General features: G+C 39.2%; 1 protein-coding gene across 6 annotated transcripts in view; it reads right to left on the bottom strand.

The window, feature by feature from the left end:
* Positions 1 to 2,236: 2,236 nt before the first annotated feature.
* LRRC28 (leucine rich repeat containing 28) overlaps positions 2,237 to 26,643 on the bottom strand; it is a 51,287-nt gene continuing 26,880 nt past the window's right edge. For 5 of the 6 annotated variants that reach the window (XM_059858613.1, XM_059858614.1, XM_059858612.1 and 2 more), the window contains 5 exons: positions 21,538 to 21,744; positions 15,212 to 15,314; positions 11,632 to 11,807; positions 9,274 to 9,433; positions 2,237 to 6,382 (listed from right to left, as the gene is read on the bottom strand). In XM_059858613.1, the coding sequence (XP_059714596.1) occupies positions 6,310 to 6,382; positions 9,274 to 9,433; positions 11,632 to 11,807; positions 15,212 to 15,314; positions 21,538 to 21,744 (719 nt within the window). In that variant the 3' untranslated portion in view covers positions 2,237 to 6,309. Of the gene's footprint in view, positions 6,383 to 9,273; positions 9,434 to 11,631; positions 11,808 to 15,211; positions 15,315 to 21,537; positions 21,745 to 26,220; positions 26,270 to 26,643 lie in introns of all 6 variants that reach the window. The other variant, XM_059858617.1, reaches the window with a different exon arrangement.

The following is a 26,643-nucleotide window of genomic DNA, read 5'->3' as shown; positions in this document are numbered from 1 at the left end:
GTGGACCCTGGGTGCACCAAAATGGGATTTAACAATGTTTGTTTTTTGCTTTCTTAATCAAAGAGCTTGATTTGCTGTTATAACAGTGCACTTAGAGAACATTCATAGCACTGATCAATAAACAAACACAGTATTGTATTTTTCATTACAATAAATCTTTTTCAACTGATCTTGAGAGAAAAGATCAACCCTCCTAATAACTTTGTGAGGTTCACAGCAAATGACAGCAGAACACCTTGGGATGTCCTGTGGCAGGGCCAGGATTTGGATGATCCTGATGGGTCTCTCCCAGCTTAGCATACTCTGTGATTTCATGGCCAGTCCTCATCACGTGGCCCTAGTCATATTTAGCACCAGGACAGGGCTCCAGGAGTGGCAGCTTTCTCTGGCAGAAAGAGCCAGTCAATATTTACATTCCTCATGAACATACAAAAGAGCATCAGGGTACTTGAGAAATTAGCCCTTGATTGCCACTTGGAAGGCATCATCAGAAAAGCAAATCACTTCAGCACCTCCAACAACAGACCCCCTTTCGTTCTTGAGACTCCAGATCTCCCACAGATGTGTCAAGGTCTTTGCCTGGGAGCAGGAGGGGTCTGAAGGGCACAATGGGTGCTAAAAGAGTCTGACGTGAGGGGTTTATTATTTAAAATGTGAAAAGATAAAAAAAGCATATGGTCAACTCCTGTTTTCTTTCTTGCTGAAGCAGCAGACAGAAATCTGATAGTCCTGAGCCAGCTAGAGGGAATATTGGCGGGGCTCTTCAGTGCAGGATAGAGAAGGTTCTACTGCAACGTTAAATTGTTGATGAAGTTGGGGGACACAGATGCAGTGGGTTCAACCTGGCATTCAAATTTTCAAAATGTCACCACATTTAGAACAGCCCTAAATCTTGGCTTAGAAGTCACAAAACATCCAGTGCCTTTCCAAGTGAGATCTCAGCTCCTCTCATTTCCTGCATACAATAGCATTATTCAGTCACTGAAGTTTCCACTTAGCTTGCATTTATGCCAAGTACTTTTAATTGCAAAGGAAAAGGATGTTAAGCTCTCCCATTTCTTTCTTTCTAATTCATAAGGGACACATCAGTGGCTGGTAAAAGTTATAGGTTAAGGGTTGTTCTCCCATTTATTAAGGGACTCACATCCTCCTCCTGCTGCCAGGCAAACAGAGGTTACCTCCAATTCAAGGGCAGGAAAAGTTACCTTGTCACTTGTAAAACACAAAAAAAGCAAATAGTTGCAAACAAACTACCAAACAGGCTTCAGGGAAGTTTGCACAGCACCAAAACCTGCAAGGTTTACAACTGATCTGAGTCACCTTGGCCACCACAGGTCTCACTGGAGAATGGATACTGAGTTATGCCCGACACAATCACAGAAATCCAGACAGCACCCAGCTCAAAGAACTCATCACAACATGGAGAGCAGCAGCTTTGACTGAAGCAAAATGCTGCATAGCAAGGAGTGAAACAACTGGAAAAACAGATGCTTAATTTCTACTTATTTTTGGCAGCCTTGTTCCCATGATATCTGTTAAATGAGGAAAAAAAGCTGCTGAATGCTGCTTAGTAAGGAATCCACGAACCACAGCCTCATCTCTGGACTATCAGGGTGGCAGTACAGCCCTACAGAAACTTATTTTCCTTTTGATCAATCTGTGGAAGGGTCTGAAGTAACGTTTCCATATGGGTTTTGTTCCTATTATGCAAGATCTGATGAACTACATTGTCTAAGACAAAGGGATTAAATGAATTGAAGTGGTGTTTCGAGCTTGGGAGTGCTTTTAGTGTCTTCACCCCACCTCTTCAGCCTTGGGACAAGAGACTTATTAGCTAATTACCATGCAAATGAACTGAAATGTAAATTAAATGCTACATTCTAACCTAGCTTAATAGTCCCAGGAGCAAAAATTTAGTTAATTTAAATGAATGGTAATTCTATCCAAAAATATAGTTTATTAACAAGCACATACAATAATTTGCACCACTAACTTTAAAGAAACCATCTAGCAAGCTCACCTTCACACTAAGTGACATTTGGTTAATACACAGCAAGAAAGCAATGCACATGTGCTTTCCACAGACACAGAATGAACTCAGCTGCAAACAGAGTTCAAGTTATAATCCAAAAAAGGGCACATAAAAGCAAAAGCAATGAAGACTTCACATGAACATTGCCATTTCTTTCCACCAGACCTTTGGTCTCCTACAAAACAGGTCTGTAATACAAAAAAGTAATAAAAACTCTGGATTCAATTTATTCAGCCTCTTCCATCACAAGTTAACTATAACATTTTGCAACAACATGAGTAGTATTAAGAGGGAGGTAAGAGGCAAAGATAGTTACATCTTGGAATTATGGAAGTGCAGCTGCAGACAGAGCAGCAGCCATGGATCTGGTGTCGTCCCAGTTTTGGCAAGAAATATAAAGATGGCAACACACATTCCTCCCTCTCATCAACTAGAACTTGACCCATTGTCCACTGACATCAGGGCAAAAGTTCTTCTGCTATCAGTGGTACTCTGGTGGGCCAAAGTGGCCTTCAAAAGCCAGTTGTCCACTCTAGTGACAGGTTTGTCACTCTGCAGTCTTCAGCTGGGCTGTGATGTCAGTAGAACCTGACACGCTGCTCCCACACGAGTGTAAGAACAGTCCTGTGCTCCCCTCAATGCCAGAAAAAGGGATTCAGCAGAATTCAATCTGCAGGAATTGAAGCCAACTTGGCAATAAACAGCACTGCTCTGCTCAGAGCAACATCTCAACCTCACCACAACCAAGTAAATAGAAGGCTTGTAATGAACCGTGGTAAGAGCCCAGGAGAAGCATCAAAACAGAAAAATACACATTTCTTTATGTTAGACCTTGCTCTTTGCACAGGAAAGGGCATTTCTGATCCTCTGAGAGTTGATGAAGAAGGTTCCCAGGAACAGTGCTCCGAATGTAACAGTGTCCATGACAAAAGCATTCAAAAGGATTTTTAAACAAAGCCAGAGATTCCTCCATTTCCTTCCCAGTAGAACAAAAAGCTACCTCTATATAGGGTAGGAATTTTATTAACATGGTGCCTATTATGACAATTTAAACAAAAGTTATGCCTGGGACCCCTAATTAAAATTGGAGTTAATCTTAGAAAAACTTTATAGCAGTATCAACGAGTTAAAGACTTATTTTATCTCATCCCTCTCCTGCACCTTTCTCTTTGTAATGCCTTGAGAAAAAAAAAACTAGAAAACTTTTCCTACTTCCACCCTAAGTGAAGAATTAAGATCTACTGTTAACAACAAAAAAACTTTTTAGATGGTCATTTTTTTCAACATCTGGCACCTGATGTTTTGCAGTACACAGAAAAAATTACCTAAGTGGGAACTAACCTGACAAACCAGAGCAAGAAATCAAAAATTACCCAGAAACAAACTAACTAAAGAGAAGTTCAAGCATTGGGGCATCTTGAAAAACCAGTGATGCACAGTTCAATCAGCAACAAAATCCATCTCTGCAATTTGCATAGCTGGCTCTCATGCTTGCTGGTTATGAAATACTCTTACAGCAGAACAACTTTAGAAAAATTTGGACAAGTGAGAATGGAGTTATTTTAATCTAGAAGAATATCACCCAAAGATACAGATGAATACAAATACTGTTCATATTAAAAAAACCCCCAAATCATCAAACATGAATTTAAGCTGCATTCTCAGTCTATATATTGGCTTTCCCCTTCTTTGTTTTATAAAAATAGGGTATGACATTTCAGCTTCAATTGCATGTTTAAGTCATTTATTTATTGAACATTCCATTCTTGAAATATCATCTATTAAAGTGTTAGTTAAGATTCATCCTGCTTATAGAACAGGCTAAATTTCTTCTGAACTGCCCTTGGAGACAATAATAAAGAGATTGATGCAGACTCAATAAGAAATAATTAGATTATGGGAAGAAGAAAAAAAAATAAATAGTTATAATAATAAAATCAAGCTTCACTCTTCTTGACTCCTAATAAAACAAATGCTGATGTCTTCTAGGTGATCACATCCAGATTTAACTCCAAAATAGTATTTACAGACTGAATTCAGATATAAACGTTGATTTCAAGTCTACAACTTGCTATAAAAAGAGGACAAAAACTTCCAAGAAAACATCTCCTTCAAAGACAGAGGAAGCCACAGTAAAAATTAATACTGAAAATCCTGATCTGAATATTGTACAAAAATTAATATCTGAAACACTACCACAGCTTTTATAACCTGTTTTTACAAAAGTGGATTCTGTCCTACACTTGCACATTTCTGATACAGATATAATTGTACATGGGCAATTTACTTCTCAGCTCTGAGGTACTGAAAGAAAAGGATAAAGCTGAAGGTGGATTTTGCTGCCTCAGCAGTGAACCCTGTGGGGTGGCTGGGCCTGCTGGGATTCCAACATGGAACAAACCTGGGAAACAACACAGACAGAAATCCAAAAGCACCAAGGCTGCTTGGACATGGCTCTTTCCCCTACTGCAAAGCAGATTTAATAAATGGGATTTATTTTAGAAAGTTTCACAATTCTTAAGCAGTAGATGATACTTGCATTCCTGAATGATTAAGTTCTACATTTCTTAATGCTAATTCAACTCTCTAAAACCAACCCAATAAAACCAGGAAAGATTTTTACAAGTTACATGCACAACCTAAAAATTCCACCCTCAAAACTGCCTTTTTGGTACTCTTTTAAGCTCTTAAGATACTCTATTTATTGAAGAGATGCCAGGAAGCCTGCAGAGGGAACAAATGCTTCTTTGGCAACAGGAAAACATTTTAATGCCTCCTGCCTTCAAAGTACGCACACCTCACCACAACATATGCTAATACACTACCAAATAAGTCTCTTTATCTTGCCATTTTTATAACAAACTGTTTCATTCATATCTATTTCAGCTTGTAACTACCTACTGCACAGACCAGCACACTGTGCTAAATCAACAAGTGGTTTATACCTAAGAAATAGAAAAAAAAAGAACAAATTATATTTAAAAAAATATTATATATTCAAAAACAAATCAAAAGGGGCTGATCATGTATAAACTGTTTTAGTATAAAATCAAAATGTTTAGTCACGTAGGCATTTTGGGCCTTTTTTCCATCCTTTATTTAAAATAAACAAGATGCAACAAAAAAAGATTCCCACAAATATGATAGTGAGTGGCAATTTGCACCAAATCTGCCATTAATGTATAAAAACAAATGTCCCAGCCCTCCTGTGCAGGTATCCATGTGTGCAAATATACCTGTGCATGGAGATACACACCTGCTCCTGGACTTCCAGCCTTCTCCAAGGCACACAATCCACTGACACACTTGGACAAATCAGCCAAATGCTGAATCTAGAAAAAGATCAAGACCAGCTCTTTGCAGAGCTATAGCCTGCAACTGTAAAAATACAATAAATATAAAGGTTTACTATCATATTACTAGTTGGATTTTTTCCAAGGGAAATTGATACTTAAAGTTGTCTTCTTCCTGAAGAATTCCATGGAACAAAAGGAGAACTATTTCTAAAAATAAAGCAATGAAAATAAAGACAACACACCCTCAAACATGCTGGAGCAAAAGCCCTTAGTGTAGGCATCAGTACCAGCCTTCAGTGAAACAGGATCTTCAGTCTCCAGACATATCCTAGTCACTCCCATTAAATAACTGTGGTATTTAATGATACTAGAAAGAAAGATCTGCTTTTAGCATGTGGATTTAAATACCACAGAGAACTGTCAAAGACTTGGTATACAACTGGGATAACTCTGCTGCAGCAGACATTAAGATGAGAAGGAGAAAGTAAGGCTGAATTCTATGGGAAAGTCACTGGGATCCATCAAAGGTTTCTGCAGGCTTACAGCAATACACCTGATTGCAGCTGTACACGGGAAGAGGACAGGGATGAAAAAGTGAAAATTTGTTTGCCATAACTGAACTTTTCTTTTTCCAGTTAGAGGAATGCAACTGCCTCAAATGATGCAATGGGTCAACCTGAAATCAGGCACATTTGAAAAATACTGGAAATCCTGAAGTCAGAGCCTGTGAATGTGTTTGGTTTGTGTGCTGCCTTGGAGGAGAAAGAAATTAATACTTTTAAAAGCTCAGTATTTACACTTCTGAAAAGTTCCTGAAGTTCATCCAGATTTGATAGGGCAGGATTTAAGTGCCTCAGAGTGTTCCTGACTGGGCACTTCTGCTGCTTTGGCACAAGCACACACGGTATTCCAGTACCACGGGGACACGGCATCGAACGCAGCTTTACACTGGCACCACTCCTGAGGAGGTTGAAATGTTTATCAACTCAGTAGGTCAAAAGTCTGCAGACACTGGGTGGAGCAGCAGTATGCCACAAAACTAACAGTTGTCCTCCTAGAAGAAAAAAAATACAAAAGGGGAGGGGGGGAACAGTTGTCAGTAAAGATTAAAGCTCCTGGCTCCATTCCACACAGACAACGTGCTCGTTTGTAAAACACAGGATTAGCCCATCTCCACAGCCCAGAAAAAGCACAGGTTCATTTGCTGTCTCTGAGTGCCTGACACCAAGGCAGGGAAACACTGCAGGGGTTCTCAAAACCTTCCTGGTTCCTTATGCACTGGGTTTAGAGCAGCACTGTGTGGTTTTTCTCTCTGAGCAGGGTGTGCCTGAGTGTCACAGCCAGCAGGTTTAGCAGCTGACAGGAAAATAGCTGGGCAGCCTCGGCCCTGCTCGTGTGTTTCTTAAATTACTACTTGTAGGCATGACATGACTGAAGGCCAGTGTCCTCCCTGGTTAGCAGAGTGAACAAGCAGATCTTCAGAAAGGATGAGTGACAGGCAGTGCTGTCACACCGTGCCACGCAGTGCAGCAGGGATGGCACTGTGCAAGTGTGCTCCGAGCCTCACAGTGACCCTGCTCCTGCTCCAGCCTGGCAGGGACTGAGATATCTGCCTTCAAAATGTTCAGATCTGTTTTTCACTAACCCAGAAATCACACTTTACCCAGTGCTCATGGCATCTGTGCTTCTTCAGATACAGAAATCCAGTCCAACACGTAACTCTCCTTCCCTCTAAGAGGATACAGAATGTGATACGGAAATCCAGGCAGGAGTTACTGGCATGGATGTGGCATGTGCTAATCAGTTCTGTTCAAATGCCCAGGATCCTACCCTGTGTGTTTTCATGGTCACTTTAAGCTCTTTAGAACAGAAACCCCGTCCTTCACATCTTTCTAAACCAGCTATCACACCTCCACAATTCCACATAATCTTACCACGTCAAGTGCTCAAGCTACAGAGATAAGGATGACAGGCTGCCCTGTTTAGATCTCATTTTCTGTGGATTTGCATCAAATGTCAGCTACTTAAGATTGGATTCATTAAAGGCATTTTGCAGAACACAGTACATTCTTGTCTAAGGAAAGGAATGATAACTATTTTTGAAACAAGTGAAAACCATGCAGAAATACGTATTTTTAATTATTACATTTTTGAATGTTAATAAAGTGTTCTTCCAAAACAGCTCTAAAGTATGTTTTTGTGGAGTCTTAACTTTTATAATTCCTAAAGGTGTCTACTGATAATGTCTATCATCTTGTAACTGTATCTTCTACAATGAGCAATGCTTAGCAATTAATTACAAAGTAGTCCAAACTCTCGCATTGTTGAATTATTCAGGATAATAGATGGATTTAGTGACTAGCCAGTAGTTTTCCATCATTTTCTTAGAAAATGATACTGTTGAATGTTTGAAAGAGATTCTTTATAGCATGATTATAACATGACTAACAGTATTATGACTGTAATATGGAAGTTAATTATTTCACTCAACATGAAATCCACTGAATTTCGACATATGACTGAAGTGTAACAGAGTGGCAAATTGAAGTGTGCAATCTCTGCAATCAGATCTTTCTAAGAAAGATGGCTTTTCCAAAATAGCATTTATGCAGTCCTCTGGCTGCTGCCCAGATTTGGCATACCTAAGTTGTTTCATTTCATAAAGCCGAATTGCTTACAAATCAGATGCTTCTCGTGTTACAAACTCACAGCAAAACAGGCTGTGATACAGCTGTGTAAAACAGGTACCATCAACCTGAACCACCCATTAGTCTCTTCTCCTTTATTGATGATCTTCCTATTGAAAAGCAGTTTCTTCTTTTTATGGAAGATCAAATCCACTATCAAATCAATGGATTTCCACAGGCCAGGAACTAAGTGGTGTTCCTGCATTATACAGACACCAACAAGAAATCTCAAAAACTTTCCTTTTTAGAGCACCTTTCTTTCTGCCAACCACCTTTAGGTATATGCTTTGTAATTAATGGCTTGGCTTGAATTCTCTAACAAGAACCTAACATCACCTTTGCTTGTTAAACTCCAAGTGACTTAGCTTTAAACCCCCTTTTATTACCTTTCAAATAGTACAAGCTGAAATTCCTCGGATGATGTTTTTCCATTGCAGAAACTGGATTCATTGATATTATGGCTCATGGAAGGCTACAGTATCCACTCAGACTAATAAGGATTAGGGAAAGAATCACTGTAAAGCAATCAGGGCTCACCTTGAAGGTATTTTATATCTTTATCTACATGAAGGCAACATTCCCTGAACCATATCCCCTTTTTGAGTTCTATGACTGTACTGTCCAGTAGGTTAGCAAGTCTGTGTGGGCTTGTGCACTTGACTTGTGAATCCTGCAGACACTTTCACAACTGCTACAACCATAAAACTGAAGTATTATTAAAAAAATGTATTGCTGCAAAATATATGTTCCTATGCAGAATGATTCCACAGCATATCTCAAGTTAATTAGTGTGGAAATTAAAACAAGAATATTTTACTGCAGAACATTTTAATTAAGCTCCAGCTTGAGAGCTTTTTTCCATCTTGATCCTGCAGCACTTTTTGTTTGGTGGTGGCAATCTGAAGTCAGGGTTGAGACCATCAGGGCAATTACTGGTGTTAGGTACCACTTCCTTCCCAGGGTGCTGAAGTGCCAGGCACGTGCTGCACAAACAGCTCAATCCCATCCTATTAAAACCCTTTCCTGTCTTACACCAGGCTGAGACAAGCATATCCTAAGACCCTTTTAACAGTCTAACAGAAATATTTTAGTTGACTCATGAATAAAATATTTGTCAACGTATACATGCAATCATAGGCTAGGGACTTTGGATCTGAAATGCTAAGTTTAAAAAAAAAACATCCTTAAGAATATGCTTTGTTCCATAAGGTGTTTTTCTTCCTAAACGAAACCCCAGTGTAATTTCCTGTATAATTACCCTTGATGCAATCCTGCCATTGGAGTTTCCCTCAAGGGAAAGAGCTTTGGGTAGACAATGGTAAACATAGGCTGGCTGCAGCGGTGGCAGTGTCCCAAGGGACAGTGCAGCAATTCCAAGAGGCTTTTGGGTAGTGAGATTGGAGTCAGAAAGTTTAAATCTAGAGAAGAAAAGAAACAAAAAATATTTATAATAAAAGGATTGCATGATGAAGGCAAACACAAGCATGATCCATGAACATTCAGAAAACAGCTGCCTCACATTCTTAAGGTTTTGTCAAAACAACGAGGTAATACAAATTACCACAATTAAAGTGAGACACATAGTACTTTCCATATCTAAATTCAAAAAGTTGAAGTTAAATGTACAAGTTTAGCATCTGTGGGCAGAAGTTCAACTGGGCTAAAATACCCAGGTGAAAATATTATAGCTTGAGCAAATATTAGAAAGGATTAAAAGATCATTAAGGATTTTTAGACACAGAGATGATCTAGACAGATGTTTAGTAACTAATAACAATACAACATTATGAAAAGGACATCAGTATTATTTTATTAAAATATTTCAGCAACCAATCCAGCAGGATAGCTAACCTCACGACAAAGTCCAAACTCCACCATCAGCAAAAAGAGATTTGCAGTATTTGGAATTACTTGAAATTCAATCCAGCCCAGTGTAATTCTCACAGGCCCCACCAAAGAGACCACTCTAAAAGGATCGATACATTCCTCATCTGTTAAGTGTTCCCCCACAGCCTACAGGATGCCATCATTTTCACCAAAAGGGACTCCAGGGTCATTTCCTGGGAAAGAGCCATCACTTTCCCAGGCCTGGCCCAAACCACACAGTGTTTTATAAATTAAACCCCACATGCTAATCTCCATCTAGAAACAGAGACAGCCAAGACAGGTGAGTGAGTTTAGGTGCTGAGTAATCAAGACAAGATGCAGTACCTGATAAATCAGTTTTATGGTATCACACTGGTTTCAGCTTTCCACCACTGCAAGGCTGAACCCCAGACACAATGTACCACAAGAGCCCCAAGGAGGGGACGAGCGGGACACTTGCGTCAGAAAGAAAAGGTCACACTCTGCAGCCAAGCAAAGACTGAGGAAAAGTAGTCCAGTCACTTCTGTCACTTCCCCAGCAGCCGCCAAGTATTTAACAGCACTCTTGAAACTGCAAATTTAGGCAGTGACAGATGAAATCTGCTGCTTTAATCATATGTGCCACCTGCTTCCTCAGCACAGCATTATCGTACACCTGTCTGACACAGGCCCTGCTCCTGCTCTCTGAAACGGGGCTGTTGCAGAGCTAATGCCCACAGTCTTTAATAAGGTCACTCAGAACAGGACATAGCTGGGGTGAGTGTATATGGATATATAAATCCATCTTTTTCAGGTTCTGCATCTTGGCTGAAAATAGGTGTAATCCTCACAGCCTTGTATAAAACCGTCTACAAACCAGTCCTTTGACTGATTTTGCAGTATCACCTTCCCACTCCCACACCAGAGTTCACTGGCATCTTTAGGAACCACATCCACACAGCTGGATTCCAAAAATGACTGTGCAAGTCACAAGTGGGTGAGAAAAGGCAGACCTCCTTGTACACTTCTCCTGGCAAAGCAATGAGGATTTACCCCAGTGGCCAAGGTACAAAGAGACCCTGTCCATAACCCCTCTAATCTTCCCACTGGAACTCTCCACTCTTCCGCTTTCTCCTTTGACCTTTAAAGCTGAGAATTCCCAAGATAGCATCAACAGTGGGGAGTCACAACAATCCAGATCTGAGAAGATCTGCAGGTTATCATCAGATATTGCTAACTCATGTGATTGCATGATGCAGAACCAGATGAGCCAAGGGCCACTTTAGAGCAGAGAGCCTGAATTGGGGCAGAACTAAAGCAGCTCAGCTGTCACGCTGTGCCGAAATGGCCGAGGGCTGCTCGCATTTCTTCTGCCTTATGTATAACAAGTCTGCCAGTTTAGGAGTGTGCTGCCTGGCAAGGAGCTGCATTGTTGGCTGATGCATCTTATCTTGCCTCAGGAACTGTATTTCTCATCTCCTATTTCCATTAAAGAGTTTCTCCTGCAAAAAAAGGTGTCCTTCTTCATACAGGCTTCAAGTAAGAAACCATTTATAAGCACTACTTGACCTCAGAAATAGTCTTTGGAACTCTGTTTTTATATTGGACATTTCTGTTCTAATGCAGCATTTCAAATATAATTTGATTAAACAAACCTTTTAAAATATAAGTCCTTGCCCAAGCCTTTGAAGAACTGTTAAAAATGTTCCTATCACTGCCAGAAAACACTTTCACTCTTTCTGTAATCTGAAGAAAGCAGAAAATTTCATACCTTTCAGAAACCTGTAGTAGGTGTTATAGAGGGTCCTCATGGCCAGTTCTTGCAAAGGCAGGACATGATCTGTTTCTGTCCCTATAGATTTCACCTCTGCTGGCAGGAACACAGTTAACTGGCCTGATGAAAAAGAGAGCAGTTTCACCTCTGAAACTTGAATTGGAGAACCACAACTAGAAGGACACAAGACATTTAGAAAGTGGTTAGAAAAAAAATAATAAAAGTAACTTTACAGGGAAACCCAGATGACCAACCCAAAGTAAGTCTGATACTGCTCTCCAGTGCAGCACCCCTCAAGGATTCCTTGCAGAGAGCAGTGCATGGTGGGGTTGACCTTTAAAGGTCCTTCTCAAACTATTCTATGATTCTGTTTCTACAGATTCCCACCTTCTGTGATGTGCTAGACATGGGACATTTGGAGGAATTACTCATCAAGTAACATAAAGAAATCAGAACACACCCAAGGGGGTGAACCACGTATGCTACGTGCCCATTACTTTGCCACGTGACAATCCCTTTTAGCCTCTGTTTGTAAATCCTTTACTGAGGGAAGCAGTTTCCTACCCAACAGTTTGCTTCCCGTGTCAGATCAACCAGCTGAAAGCAATCATGGATTTCTCAACCATAACACATGAGACAAACTCCAGCCCCTCTAAAAAATGTATTTTATGTGCCACTGGGTGATTCTGTACTACACCTTTCCCCATCCACAGAGCTCCCTTGGAGGACATTGGGTAGGCAGATAAAGGAAAAATAAAAACAACAGCCATGCTGTAGTGGGAAGATATCCTAATAAGTCTATTAGCCTTGCCCTTCCCAAATCATATATGGAAGGGGAAGGTTATTTGGATCCAGAGAGAGAAACTTAGCTTGTAGTAAAAATAATAACTCTTTATGTGATCCCTGTTGCAAGCGATCATACCAGAGAGACACGCATAGGAAAATTCTACTAAGAGGTTGGGGAAGTCAACAGGGGAATTGGAATTGTTTATGACAACTGAAATTTGAAGCCAAGAGCAACTTGTTAGGGCCAGTCCTAACAAATGGAACAGAAACACAAATTTGTCAGCCTTCCCAGATATTAGACCTAAAACGGAGGTAACCACTCTCAACCTTATCAGATGTGAAAGAAGTCTCATAGTACTTCTCAGACAACAAAGAACCTCATCTCTTCTGATTAAAGGAGAAACAGCCCAGAGAAACAACCAAAAAAGAGCAGCATCAAACAGCAAGCAAGTCAATAAGCCTCTTGCTAAATATTTAATACTTTCCCATTAGTGAGGTTAAAATATAAGTGGGAATTCAGAGATCCAGTATTCCAATGATCCATTCCCAATGAGTAAGTTATCACAATAAATAAATCTCTAATGTATTTTCAAGCTGAATAACCCCTTACCAACCTCACTAAGGAACAAACCCTGAACTCACTACAGCCTCTGCAGTTCAGAGCAGGGACATTTGGTCTACTTCATGTAAAGGGTGAGGCTATTAATGCCACACACAAAATCCATGGAGGTTAAAAATTGGAATAGAGGATGGTCTAAACAGCTGGGGAAAAACAGGAGCTGCAGAAGAAGCCTGGTGGATAAATAAGTGAGGGGAAAAAAAAGCTGAGACCACCTATTGGCTGCCTTAAACAAGACTGACAAATCCCTAACTGGGGACTATGAAATCCAATCTGCAAAAAATAAGATCAAAATTTATTTTGAGTGCTGAGATCATCACCTCTCATATAAAAGACTTTTTTCAGTCAGTCTGACTGCAGGATGCCCAGACAGAGATTCAATACTTACACAAGGCAATTTATATTCTATTTTCAGAAATCAAGCTTTATGTCAGTAACAGCAGCTTGTCAGATTTTATTCTCCAGTGGAGGGCCAGACAGAGCACTAAAGCCTGGATCTTCAACTCTTGCCTGACCCATGAAAACCTTAGCCTGGTTACTAATGCTTTCTTGGAAAGAACACAGAAATTCTTCACATGACCATTATTACACAATTTTAAAGTCTCTTAGCACATTATCAAATAAAACCTTTGGTTTCTTAACAATATATATGTGCTCTTCTCATACTGGAATTTAAAAAAAAAAATTTGTAATGCTTCAAGATAGTTTCACAACAATGACAAGGATCTGTTTGGTACACAAATACAAACATTTTTCTTACTAGAAATGATCTCTTTTAACTATTCATTATTAAGGAAGAAATTACTTTTCATTCCACAGAGGCATTACAAGAATCAATTTCATTGCAACACTTGCAACTCCTTTAGTCTCTTCTATACCAGATTTTTAAGACTAGGTTCTATAATTCTGTACTAGATTTATAATATAGTATCAGAAACAGTAGCAGGTGGTCTCACCAGTACTGTACACGTAAGAACAGCTAAAAGAACTGGTAGGATCTTCACAAAGGTCAGTGCAAAGATAAAGTCTTTTCACTGAGTATTAAATGAAAACTTAAAAAAAGGACATGGTTGTTGTATAAAACCACCTGAAATAGGCAGCACAGTTAGACCACCTCCTGCATTACCATTACTATTTTTGGTCACAATCAATACAATTCTGGTAAATTTAAGGTCAATTTAATGTCTGTCTAACAATTTACAATCAGATCTGAAAGAAAAAAGGCTAGAATTTTTCCTTCCTGAAAAACAAAATTAGTAAAAGCTTGCGAGTCACACAGTTCAGCAGAACTGTAATCCAACTGCAAGTATTTAAATATCACCAAGCAGCTGACATGGGAATATTAGAAAAACCTTAAAATGCCAAGACTCAGCATCTCCCATATTGCAGCAGAGTGCAGGCTGTAGAGAGGGAATTTATATTTAATGCGAGATCTGCTGAGAGTGAGCATACCAGAAATTTATAATTAGATGGTAATGGGGACAATCCTCTTCTGATCAGTTTTACACCAGTAAGGCTCCATTCATCAGGGGTGCTGATCCTAATTTATGCCAGTGTCAGGGCAGAAAGAATTAAGCCAGTGTCCTACACAGACCACTTTTTTCTTGCATTCTAACCACAAACATGAGACAGCCCAGGATATTTTTAAAATCCACATGTAAAAATAAACCTGTCAATCCATAACTCCTAAAAAAAGTCACTTTAGTTAGTAGGTACCAAGACCTACAAGAAGCTGATACTGGCATGTAAAATGAGTGAAGGAGCTGCACATAACTTTTCAAGATATGACCAACAACCTACAGAAATGTGAGCACTTAGAAACAAAGAGAAGCCACAATATAATAAAATCATTTTGTTCTTTCTTTAGTTCTGGAAACTCTGTGAAGCCTACACTTTTGGCCAACTTTTAAAGTCAGCTCTAGACCTTACATTATTATTACAAATTCTTTCAGAATAACTTCACTGTTATGCCTTAATACTAAAATAGTCAAAAGTCAGCAATTAACACAGAAGATTTATTACAAAAATAAAACAGAGCAGGGAGCTGCAGTGATTCCCTCCAAGTAACACTAGCTCTGAATCAATCACAGACACACAAAAAATAACTAGTTGTATCATAGAGAAGTTTTACAGGGACAGGTACACAAGACATCTGAATTAATTCATACCTACCCACTGCAACCAATGACTTTATTATACAGATAAGATGGGAGGCCTTTCAGGTGAATGTTGTTATCCACATAAACATACTGGAGCTCTCGAGAACGACCTAAATCTGGGTTTAGAAAACAAGAAAAGTCAAGGGGAGAAAGGGTGACATAGTGACAACTATAAGCAACGCAATTCTCTTTAATTATAAATAAGCTAATCAGACTCAATGTAAGCAAACATAAATTAGTACTTCTCAGTTGTAAAATTTCAGCCAATGGTTTTATTATGGATGAGCTGAAAAGCTGTTTAGAAGCAAGCATTTCAAATTACTAAAACAAAACAAAGCCCCCTTTCAGAAGCCCTGAAAATCCCATTATAAATAATTAAATTTTAACATTGACAAACTCTGAAGTCAGTTTGAAGAAGCAAAGGGACAATTGATTTCAAATCCTCCGTGCATACTTCAAGTTCATAAGGTCAAACCTGCTTTCATTAAGTGGCCTCATGTCAGTGAAATCACAGCGTCTCTATCTTTGGGAAAGTGGGCAAGACAGACACAAGAATGTGCTCTGTCCCCCTCCTTCTCTTCTCCAAGGAGAGATCCTTGCTGGGATTCATTAGCCTTAACCAAATACAAGTGCAGTCATTCAGAAACGAGTCTGTGTGATGCAGTGAATTACAGAGCCCCAGAAAACACAAAGCATTTAACTGCAGAACGTTAGACATCAAAAGTTGCGGCTGCAATAAATGATCAATACTTCTGCAGGTGTGCTGATTGCATTACTGCTCTTAAAATATTCATGGCTGGTAGTCAAAAGAAGCAAGTACAGCATGATTAAGTAATGCCTTTGTGGACTAGAAATCTATTAAGATACCTCTGGATAGAAGCATATCAGTATGGATCCATTTTATTTGGCTTAGAAAATTAAAATTAAATGGGAAAATTTAGGTTTCTTGGAAGAATTCTCAGAAATGAGAATTTTGCTTATTATCAAGGTCTAGTGAGTGATAAAACTGTCTGCTATTAAAAGAAGTGAAAAACAAATGAGAGACATTTCAAAAGACACCAAACGGAGCTAAACAGAAAAGTCTGAAAGAGTTCTGGACTAGTAAGAAAGCTGATGTGTAGGATCAGCTGGGCAGCCCAACTCATCTGCACTCCCTGCCCTTTGAGACACTGGGGTAGGAAAAGGTTTCTATATTTAGTGCAAAGCACAAACCAGGAGAACAAAGTCTGAAAGCCTCTGCCCAGGATGGGAGAGCTGTGACCCAGACAAACTGCATCATGAAAAACACAAATAATCTGTGTGCCTCCCAACTTGTTAAACTTTCATGAGGACCTCAGAGAGACTAAGATAAACAAGCATTTGGCTGCATCAGCCACAGCAAGACAATACTAATATTGACTAATTCTGACTTCCATCTTTATCAGTTACCTTGGCTGGCAGAAATAAGGGTAACTGGAGAAATGGGCACAGCTTCTGTCCCCTTTGTAATCATGACCAAGAACAGAATAAAAATTAAAACAATTTCTATGATATTTCCATTCTTTTTGGAATAGAAATTCTATTTGGAATACCAATCTCTTGTCATTCCCTGCTACAACAATAGGTAATACAAACCCTTCTTTATTACTGAATAGTTTTATTGTACACAAGGGTCCTAAATACCACTTAGTGCAGATATTTTGGGTGATCCCTCCCCAGATCTGTGTCCATCTGAAAATATACTAAATCTCTTCAGCTACCACCCATTTGAATGGCAGCTGTGAGAACCAGAAACCTTAAAAGCTTGTGCTGAGGAATGGCACGATATCAAATCTTTGATATAAAGAACAAGTGATGATACCAACATAAAACCAAGAAACTCCTTTTCTAAAATAAAAGTGTTAACAGAGAAAAAAATTAGTTTTGGGGTTTTTTTTTTCCCCTTTAACAGAGACCCTTGCTTTGCAACAGTCTGTGGGGGTTTCAGGGACCATAATCTGGGCTTTGTTCAAAGCAGAGTCACTGGACATCAAGGGACACATTCAACCATCACATGCTGCTTTGACCCTGTCCCAGAGACATTCCAGCTCACAGAACTATCTGCTGCATCCATCAAGTGTCCTGCCTCAGGATGGGAGCACAAATCCCTCTGCTGACTGATGGGCACTGCTGGAGATGCTGCTGAGCATCACCTCAACCAGATGATTTATCTGGGCTCACTATTGCAGGGCTGAAAATAGTTTAGTGAAGTTCTGGGGTATTTTTAGATGAAACAAAACCCCATTGTTATCCTACAATGAATAAAAATACTGCAACACAGAAGCAATGTAACACAATAAAATATTGTAAGGCTGGTGAGGAATCAGCCAATACAGTTTAAAGCAGGTAGCAGGTGGATGGGACATGTAATGTTCAGAGAATGTTCCCTCGTGTTGCAGAAGCCAGTTAGACTAAAACCAGCAGGAAACCATGGGTTGCTGGGGTAGCTTGAATGTGCTACTGTTTAACTTATTAATTTAGAGAATGGCAGAAAATTTTTAAAAGAGGCTCATCTTGCTGGTTTCTACACAGATGTATGCAAATGGGCTGAAAATCAGGCAAGTCAAAAAAAGCCCTAAAGCTGTTCTTTTCATATGCACTGAGAGGGGGGAGTGAGGCTGCATCTCATCTCTTCCCTCTGTCTTTATCTTATGCTATGTTTAGATTCTAAGTTCTGAGTTGACTGCATTTCCTAGGTAATTAAAGCAAATTTTTGGATGTTAGACAAAATATCTCAGTAGGAAAAATTCAATTCCCAAAGCCAAATAGCCTGTAACTATAAATGTTCCTTTGATAGAGTTTCTTTGCATTAAATAACCAAGCATCTTCTAGACTCCAAAAGATTTTCTCCCAGTTTCAAACATTATCCATAAAGTTTAAATTTTAATAAATCATCACTTTGAAAGGCTCTTTGTATCCCATCCACATTAATTTTTATGTCTTATATCAGCCAACAAATATTGTTAAAAGTTCTCTAAAAACCATGCTTGTGAAGAACTCAGTGCAATAAGGAAGTTGCCCATCTCTGAAAAGGCTAAAGCTACAAAGAACGTTTTCATGTGGCTTTTGCAAGCACTGTACTGTGTCTAAAACATTTCCACTTTCCTCCTTCCAGCCTCCCAGATCAAAGACCTCTCTCCCAGAAATGACCAAATGCCATGAGTCCTGAACAAACCCCAATTCTATTTTTTTTTCTTTTTCTCCCTCTTTTTTTTTTTTCCTTTTTTTTTTAACCTCAGGGCCCTGGCATATGCATTCCACATGGCTGAAGATGGAACAAAAGCCCTTGTGTGGCTGCACTGATGCTCTTTTAACCATACTGTGAGGGCATGGACACAAAAGCAGCATATACTGAGGTAGAATAAGACCTTTGTTTACTGTGCACTGATAATTACTAGACCCATTTTCTGAAGAAAAAGTGCACATAAACCCTCAAATAAAGTGATATAATACTGAATATTTGCTGTCATAACATCCCCTGTACTGCCAGTACACTTGAGAATTTATGGCCTATTTTAATTATATTTGTACTTTATTACACAAATGATTTTTATTTTTGCAGTGTCATCAGATTCACATTTCTGCTTGCAGTGGAATTTGTTTTCAGGCATTGGAGCACTCGGTAATGCTAAAAATTTAAAGTTAATTTTCTGTCAAAAGATAATTTATGTTGTAAGTAGATTGATATACAATGATCAGCAGATTTCTAAGACCATTTACTAAGGCAGCATGAAGTTACCATGACAATAATACAACTGCTCAGGATGCAGCTTCCAGTTCAACTTATACATAGAATTTCTGGAGTTGTTCTTAAAAATTAGTATAATAGGAAGACCCAAAGGCTGAGATTCATGATGTCTCATTTCTTTCAGTATAAACTGAAATACTGAAAAATGATTTTTACAAAACACTGGCATATCCAAGATTTAGGCGTATTCTGCAAAACAAATTACTAATTCACTATTGTTTACCCATCTGTTTGTTTATGGTCCTGTTCTGAAAGTCAGGGAGTGGGATCAGGTATTTTTGCTGTATTTTAAAACTGATTAAAAGTGTTACACTGTTTTTCCCAAGACACACGTGCCTGCAAACTTAAAAGAATGTACAAGGCAAAGAACCTCCTGATCCCTGTCCAGCAGGGCTGTGCTGCTGCTGGAACAAACCTTGCACCCATCAATCCAGGAAGAGGAAAATGCAGATTTCCACTACACTTTACAAGAGGCTCTGCTGGCAGCTAAGAGGGACAAACTTGGACAAGGCAGAATGGACTTCGGGTTGACAGAGTAGATGTCACCCACCACATGAAATAAATGAAGTAAATAATGCTTTAAAAAGCATTAAGCAATTTGTTTCAAGCGTATTTCTTTTAACATGGACACATCTAATAAAAAAAGAAAAAAACCTCAACCATTCTGTCAGGAGATGAATAAATTCTCTGCTTTTCAACACAGCTCCCTAACTGTAAAAAATTGTTTTGACAATATTTGCTTTACTATCACTTGAAAGTATTTCTGCAGTATTTTTCACCATTATTTAGCATCCTTATCAGTCATTAACTGGTAAAGTGAAGTTGGATGTAAGAATAAACACAAAAGCCCCACCAGCCAACATGTGCAGCAAGCAGAAGTAATGCTACAATTATGCCTTAACTTCAGCAATACTCCAAGACAAATATTTTCCCAAGCAACAGAAGATAGATTTAATCTTTTTGTTTTTCAATGCACTCTCTCTTCTACTTTATTTCATCACATCTTGACCACTCTGAAGCCTTCTGATTCTTCAGAGGAAGGATTAAACATTTACATTTATACTGTGCTGCTTTTCCTCTGAACTCTAGGATTTATGATTCAGTTTCATATCCACAGATAGCAAATTATCTCCAAATGTTCACCAGTGAGTCACTATTAAGAACTACTGAACAAGGTCAATTGACAGTCTTTGATGTTTCCCGTTATTTTAAAAGTTCCTTTTGAATGTTTTGAATTTGAGTCTAAAAATAAAGAAAAAAGAAGGTGTGTCATTATATTAGAGATTTATTTCCTCCTTTTGAACTTAAAACTTTGGCAGATCTATGGCTCGTCCGGGTCATGGCTCGCTCATAGGTAAGCTACTAGTGCAGTGCAAAAGTAGCAAAAACTTTTATCCTTTAAAATTTCACATCTTATCTTACTGAATTTTTGCAAAATTAAAATTGTTTAACTTCCTCTCTCATGGGAGTTAAAAATATTTGCCAAAATAAGGGAAGGCAATTTGCTTGTTTTAGTACTGTGGAATCTGGATGATGCATCCTGGAACTCGTTTTCTCATTTATATAATGACATATGCTGGGACATAACTGCAACACTTTGTCTGGAGACATTATTTGCACTTACTTTCCAGCAATAAAAACTAAGGTGATAAAAAATTCAGAAAGATCAGTAAGTTCTTTAACAAGTGAACTGCTAGTACTGAAAAGATTAAGTTAAACCTATACAAGGTAATTAATTTAGAAATTATGATCTCATTTTTAGCCATCTCAATTTCCAGCTTTTTTCCAATGTGATTATCATCACTTAATCTGCACCTAATTAACACCAAACTCTGTATTCTAGAAAAAGTATTAATGGCTATTCAGATGGCAGGGCAGCTCTGCATGTGTGTCAGTATCCCAGCTGAGATCAGCCCATGGCAGGGCTGAAAAGGGACAAGCTCAGAGAGGAGGATTTGTTTTTCCCAAAGGGAACACACAGAGACTGCCCCCAACAAACCCCCACACACTGACTGCACCTCCCACTCCTGACCTGCTTCCACTCTTCCAAACTTTCAAAGAGTTGAGCAAAAGGCACATCAATTCCTCCCTGGGCTACTACTGTGGAAATTTTGATGGATGCCTGTACACAGCACAAACTAAACCTGCACCAGATTATGTGGTACTGACGCTCCTAATGCTGAAAAGTAATTTATAGGGAGTTACTGGGACTCCACAACAAGTTTTAAACCATAGCTGAGGAATCTTAGTTAAATCATCAGATCCAGCAAACAGAAACAGATCATTACCCAAAGTGGTGGAACTCAGATTACACAGTACTATATTTAAGCACATCATTTAAACTTTTTCCCCTCGGTTAGCTAAAAATAAAGCAAATTTGATAGCTTTAAAAAAAACCACGAAACCTTAACCTGCATTTTTTTTTATTAACATATTTTCCAACAATATGATCCCGGTGACAGCTCCATAAACAGAGTCTGCGGGGACCACCAAAGAAACTCACTTGTTGCTTGGTTTTTAATGTCTGGGGGCACTTTGTTTTGCTGTCTCCCACCCCCCAGGTGGGGACTCACCGAGGGGCAGGAATGCCAGGCGGTTGCCAGCCATGGAGAGCTCGTTGAGGCTGGGCAGCTGGCACAGGTGGCGGGGCACAGACCACAGGTGGTTCCTGTCTGCAGTCAGGTACTGCAGGGAAAGGCACATGTGCAGCCTCTCGGGTAACGTCATCAGGCGGTTGGTGGAGATGTCCAGAGTCTGCAGCTCCCGCAGGTCTCCAACCTCTGCACAACAGGCAAGGGAATTATAACTATTTTCATAAAAAACACCACCAAAAACCCTCACATAAATTAAAATTAAAGTTCATCAGCAGTGTTGCTTTTCTGTAGATACTGTTCTATCCATCCATGTTGAGAACTGATACTGATTGATGCCTTGGGAAGGCTGCCCTAGAACAGAGGCTGGGTGGAGTTAAAGAATAAAGTAGGGATTTATTAAAAGGATCTCCTCCGTGGATCCACCTTGGGCAGCACAAGAGCCCAGCTAGGACTACACCCAAGATGAAGCAAAACGGTCACAAAATGCATGACTGAGCACGGGGTCTCACATTTTTTTAAGTTTTAGTCCATTAGCATATTGGAGTCTACAGCTTTAGGTTATGAAGTTCCATCCTTCTTTTTCTCTCTTCAGCCCGTGTTGTTTGTGCTCTTGGGCATTTGTCCTTGGTCCCCAGCTAGAGAAGGAATTGTTTTGTCTCCCTGCTCTGTGAAGAGAGCTCACCATCCCCTAATAAGAAGCTCAGAACTACACACTGAAGCAGCACAGAATGTGAAAAATATAAAAGATAAAACCTGAGGCATCATGATAATCTCCATCATCTTCATGATCAAAAAGATCTGGAATATGAAGGTGATTATCAGTATCAGTTAGGAACCTTTATCAGTATGTTCAAGTATGAGATCTTTCATAGAGCATTCCTGAATTGTGACAATTACTACTGCTAAAATATCAAGCATTTTCCTGGTCCAAAATCAGAATGAGGGGAAAAAACCCAAGCAAACCAAAACGCAAACAAAATAACATTACAAAGCTTGCTGATATTGAGAGTGTTTTGCACAGCCCCAAACTCAGGAAAACTCAAATGAATTTTTGTTTTTTTTAAATACTGAGGATGCAACGAGGGATTACTTAAAATTCTCTTGCAAGAAGACTTACAAACACATGCATAGCACTTCTTGCTTAGTGACAGTCTTCCACCCAGCATGCTTGGGAAAAAAAGCTCTGTCTTCATGATACAGTTCAGAAGGGCTAGTTTAAATTAGCAAAGAAATTTCTTAATAAACTGTAAGTGATATTGTAATGTTATATTGTAGGAAGATATTTCACAAAGTTCTAATCTACCGTTGCAATAACTACAGTGTCTAAAAGTTTGGTTTTTCTTCTATTTCAAGAATTTAAAAGTTGATTTTGTGTTTCAAATGGTATTGTATAACTTTTTTAGGTAGGTAACAAACTCAATTCTTAAAAATGTCTAAGGCATGATCACACAAGCAGCCTCACTTGTGCCACGGTGTTATTCCTTGTGTCTGGCCTGTGAAACAGGATGCAGGACTGACTGACAAACACACTCAAAATATGTTAAGCAGCTCTGCAAGTTACCTCATTGTTTATTTAGTTATTCTTTGACAGTTACTCTAAAAACTGGATAATTCTATATATTATTTCCCTCAAACAGGAGGAAACCATAACATTTCCCCCAAACCTACAGAACAGTTTTGCTTTGTTTTAAAAATACTTCACAGCAATGGAACCAACTCATGAAGTGCTCTGTGCCCCAAAAACTTGCTGCAGCTCTCAGCATCTTGCAGACCCAAATGTACTTTGCTCTCAGCTGAATGAAACCAGCTCTTGCATCTGAGAGCTGCTAAAACAAGATTCACTAGAATCTTCTACACTGAAAACACCAGACAATCTACACAATCCACAATCTGTACAATTTACAGCTCTATCACCCAGATCTTTTACAAAGATATAAATAGGGTAACACTGTTTAAGTTAAAGTTAAACAGAACCTGTTGTGCCCTTAAGCTCTCTGCAGCAGGAGCTAGAAAATTCACTGTTCCCTGAGCTCTGAGGTTGCACCTTGTATTCTACACACAAAGAAGGAAACAAAACACTGGGTTAACCCAAGCTGTCTTCTACACAATGGGAAAAAGAAGTTCACCTTGGGAAAAACTGCTATAACTGTTACTTTCAAGACTGGAAACATGAAAAGCAAAGAAAGGGAAGTTGTAATTCAGTATTAGAGATTTTCACACAAGTAATCATTAAACAAAATGCATGTGCACATTTAGAGGGAGTTTCTGCCCACTGCAAACAATCCCAGCATCAACTACAATAAAGACTCAACAAACACAGTTTATGCATCCTTTTAGAAATATTACTGACAGAAGCAGCTGCTATACACAGATGATCACATTCTTCAAACCTCTTAGCTTTGATGTCAACAGGAATAAGCTTTACTTGAAAAGGTTTTTTTTTTTACTATAGGATTGAAAATAAATGACAAAAGGAAAATAATCACTACTAAATAGCACAAGACTACTGTGCAAAAAGAACTGCAGCAGATCTCATTTCGAAAGAGTTTTATATTCATCACAAAGCCATATGCTTGAAAACAGTGACAGGAAAAGAGCCACCTACATTCAGCCAAACCACTGACCACATGCAGTCAATAATAGGCCCAGCTATTTTCATGCACTAACCTTTTTCTCTGCCACTAAAAACAGTTCTCTAGTTCAGTTTAGGTCCAAAATCCCATAAATGTTACGGTTGGCAAAGCTGGCAGAGTTTCAAAGGCATTGCTAGAATGATATGTTTCAAATCTAAGAGGAAATAAAAGTATTCTCACTTTATCCTTCATCCAAAAAACACATACCCAAAACTTCATCCTCTCTACCTTAATCTCCCAATGCATACCAGATGTAAACATCCACTTTCAACATCTAGTGCCACATGTTGCACAAACACCCACTGACCCACAGTGAAGTTTAAGACTAAGCCAAACAACAAAGTGCCATCATATGAAGGATATAAGACTCATATTAAAGATATAACCCCCAGACTCCCCACCATAGTGCTCAAAGCTCAGTTTGAAGAACATGCTCAGACACTTACTAATGACGCTAAATTGGTTTTCATCTCATTAAAGCAAAGGGAAACAATTAAGAGGAATAACACAAATATAAACAGTCCATTAATAAGTGTTTCAAGCTTTTAGTTACTAAATGCTATTATCCTTGCTTTTAAAGTCTTGTAGCATAAATACTGCAGGAAGCCTTGGCTAACAAACACAGTGAAAGACTTACAAATCTCTCTTTTGCTGTCAGCTCATCAAGCACTAGGATATACCAGAGGTGAACTTTGGAAATTTACAGCAGATCCAGAAAAGAAAATGGATATTCCCAAACAAAAAGAGCTGACAAAGGGACTTTCAGAGATTCCCCCAGCACCCCCAAGGGTAAGAAAGAGACAAGAATTATACATCACCATTAGACCACATTGAGGAGTTCCAATTACATTTAAATGAAATTCATAAAAGTGTAATTTAAAATTTATATTAGCTCTAGGGTTAACACTATCAAAATCAACACAGCAGAGCACTGAGCCCCACTCTGATACCAGAAGCCTGAAAAACCCCAACTCCTCAGTAGCTCTGCCACCCCCCAGCTCAGGACACAGACTTGTGCAGGCAGAGAGAGCCCAAACGTGACGTTCCGTGCTGGTTCGTGGACTCGGGCGTTCCATCCGTGTCCATCTGCAGGGAGTGCTGCCAGCACATGGAGCTGGGCAATCCCATATGGTCCCAATGTGCACACAGGAGGGGCTGGCAGACTGGGACTCCAACACCCCCCACCCCACGGAAATTCAGCGCAGGCTCCGCACCCAGCGCTCTCCTCCAGCCTCCGAGGGGCCGTGCGGTGCCACAGACCCCCGCAGGCTGTGCTCCAAAACTGGGGAATTCATTTTATCCTTTTCTCCCTTGATAATATGCAGAGTCAGAAGGGATCGCTCAGCTCCAAAAAGCAGCCTTGGCATCTGTTATAAGAGCTCTCCCAACTACTTGGAGAAATGGAAAAGTGAACTGTCCTCTTGTGTGTTAGGGTTTTCAACAAAAAGGTGCCAAATAGACCTGGCCCCCAACATAGTGAAAAATGAAACATCAGCATACCTTTAATATTTTTCTTTTAAAAAGTGAAACCAGGTAAGGATTTCAGGGAATGTCCAAAATTATTGGCCTTCTAACAAAACGGACGGTGTTTATATAAACATAACTAGCATAAAGAAAAAAAATCTATTTCTGATTCAGACAGTTTAAATGCCAGTTTTAAAAATTAATTCCCATGGTTTTACGTGAAGGAAACAAAACAAAAAAAAAAACCAAAAACCCACCCATCTGGAAATAAGCAGCCTATACAACATAGAGTAATTGCCAAAGGCAATTCAAACTTCCTTAATCTTTTCTAGGGGTACAGGCCTCACCAGCTGCATGACCCAAAAATAACCAACAGTTTTTCTTTACATTTCAAGAGTAATCCCACCTTTCCCTGATGGGCCATAAACCAAAATTTCATCCACAGATATATGAAACACATACACAGTTGGATTTGAGTGTATGGGAGGGAAGGGTTTACTTTAAATCTGAGTCCTTATATCCCAGTAAAGTTAAAAAGGGGGGGAGGAAAGGGCTACAGACCTACCTGCATGAGAATGCACCTCAAAGCAGGATATTAAGGGAAAGTAGAGAACCTACAAGGAATGGAAAAAGGGACTGATCAGCAAAGAGAGCTGGCACTTCAGAGGTCAGGCTGCAGAGGTTAAATGCAAACTGCCAAGAAAATGGGAACTCACAGACAAATGGTTTCTCAACAAGAGATTAAAAGCAAGAAATGAAGAACTGATGTCAACAAGGAGTAGAAATTAGGAGGACAAACCAAATATTAAATTAGGTTTTTGCATCATTTTTTCCTGTAAGAATAATGGTGTGTGTGAGGACAGAGACAGAATACCTCATGGGAACAAGGACAAAGCACTGCAAATTACCACATCCATTACTAAAATGAAATGAGGCTGCCTAAAAAAATTTCCATCCCAGAATACTGAAAAAAAAAAAAAAGGGTTAT

The sequence above is a fragment of the Haemorhous mexicanus genome, chromosome 13 (assembly GCF_027477595.1).
Source record: "Haemorhous mexicanus isolate bHaeMex1 chromosome 13, bHaeMex1.pri, whole genome shotgun sequence".
Taxonomy (NCBI): domain Eukaryota; kingdom Metazoa; phylum Chordata; class Aves; order Passeriformes; family Fringillidae; genus Haemorhous; species Haemorhous mexicanus.
Note: the sequence above shows the minus strand (reverse complement) of the source record. Positions and strands in the feature narration are given on the sequence as shown.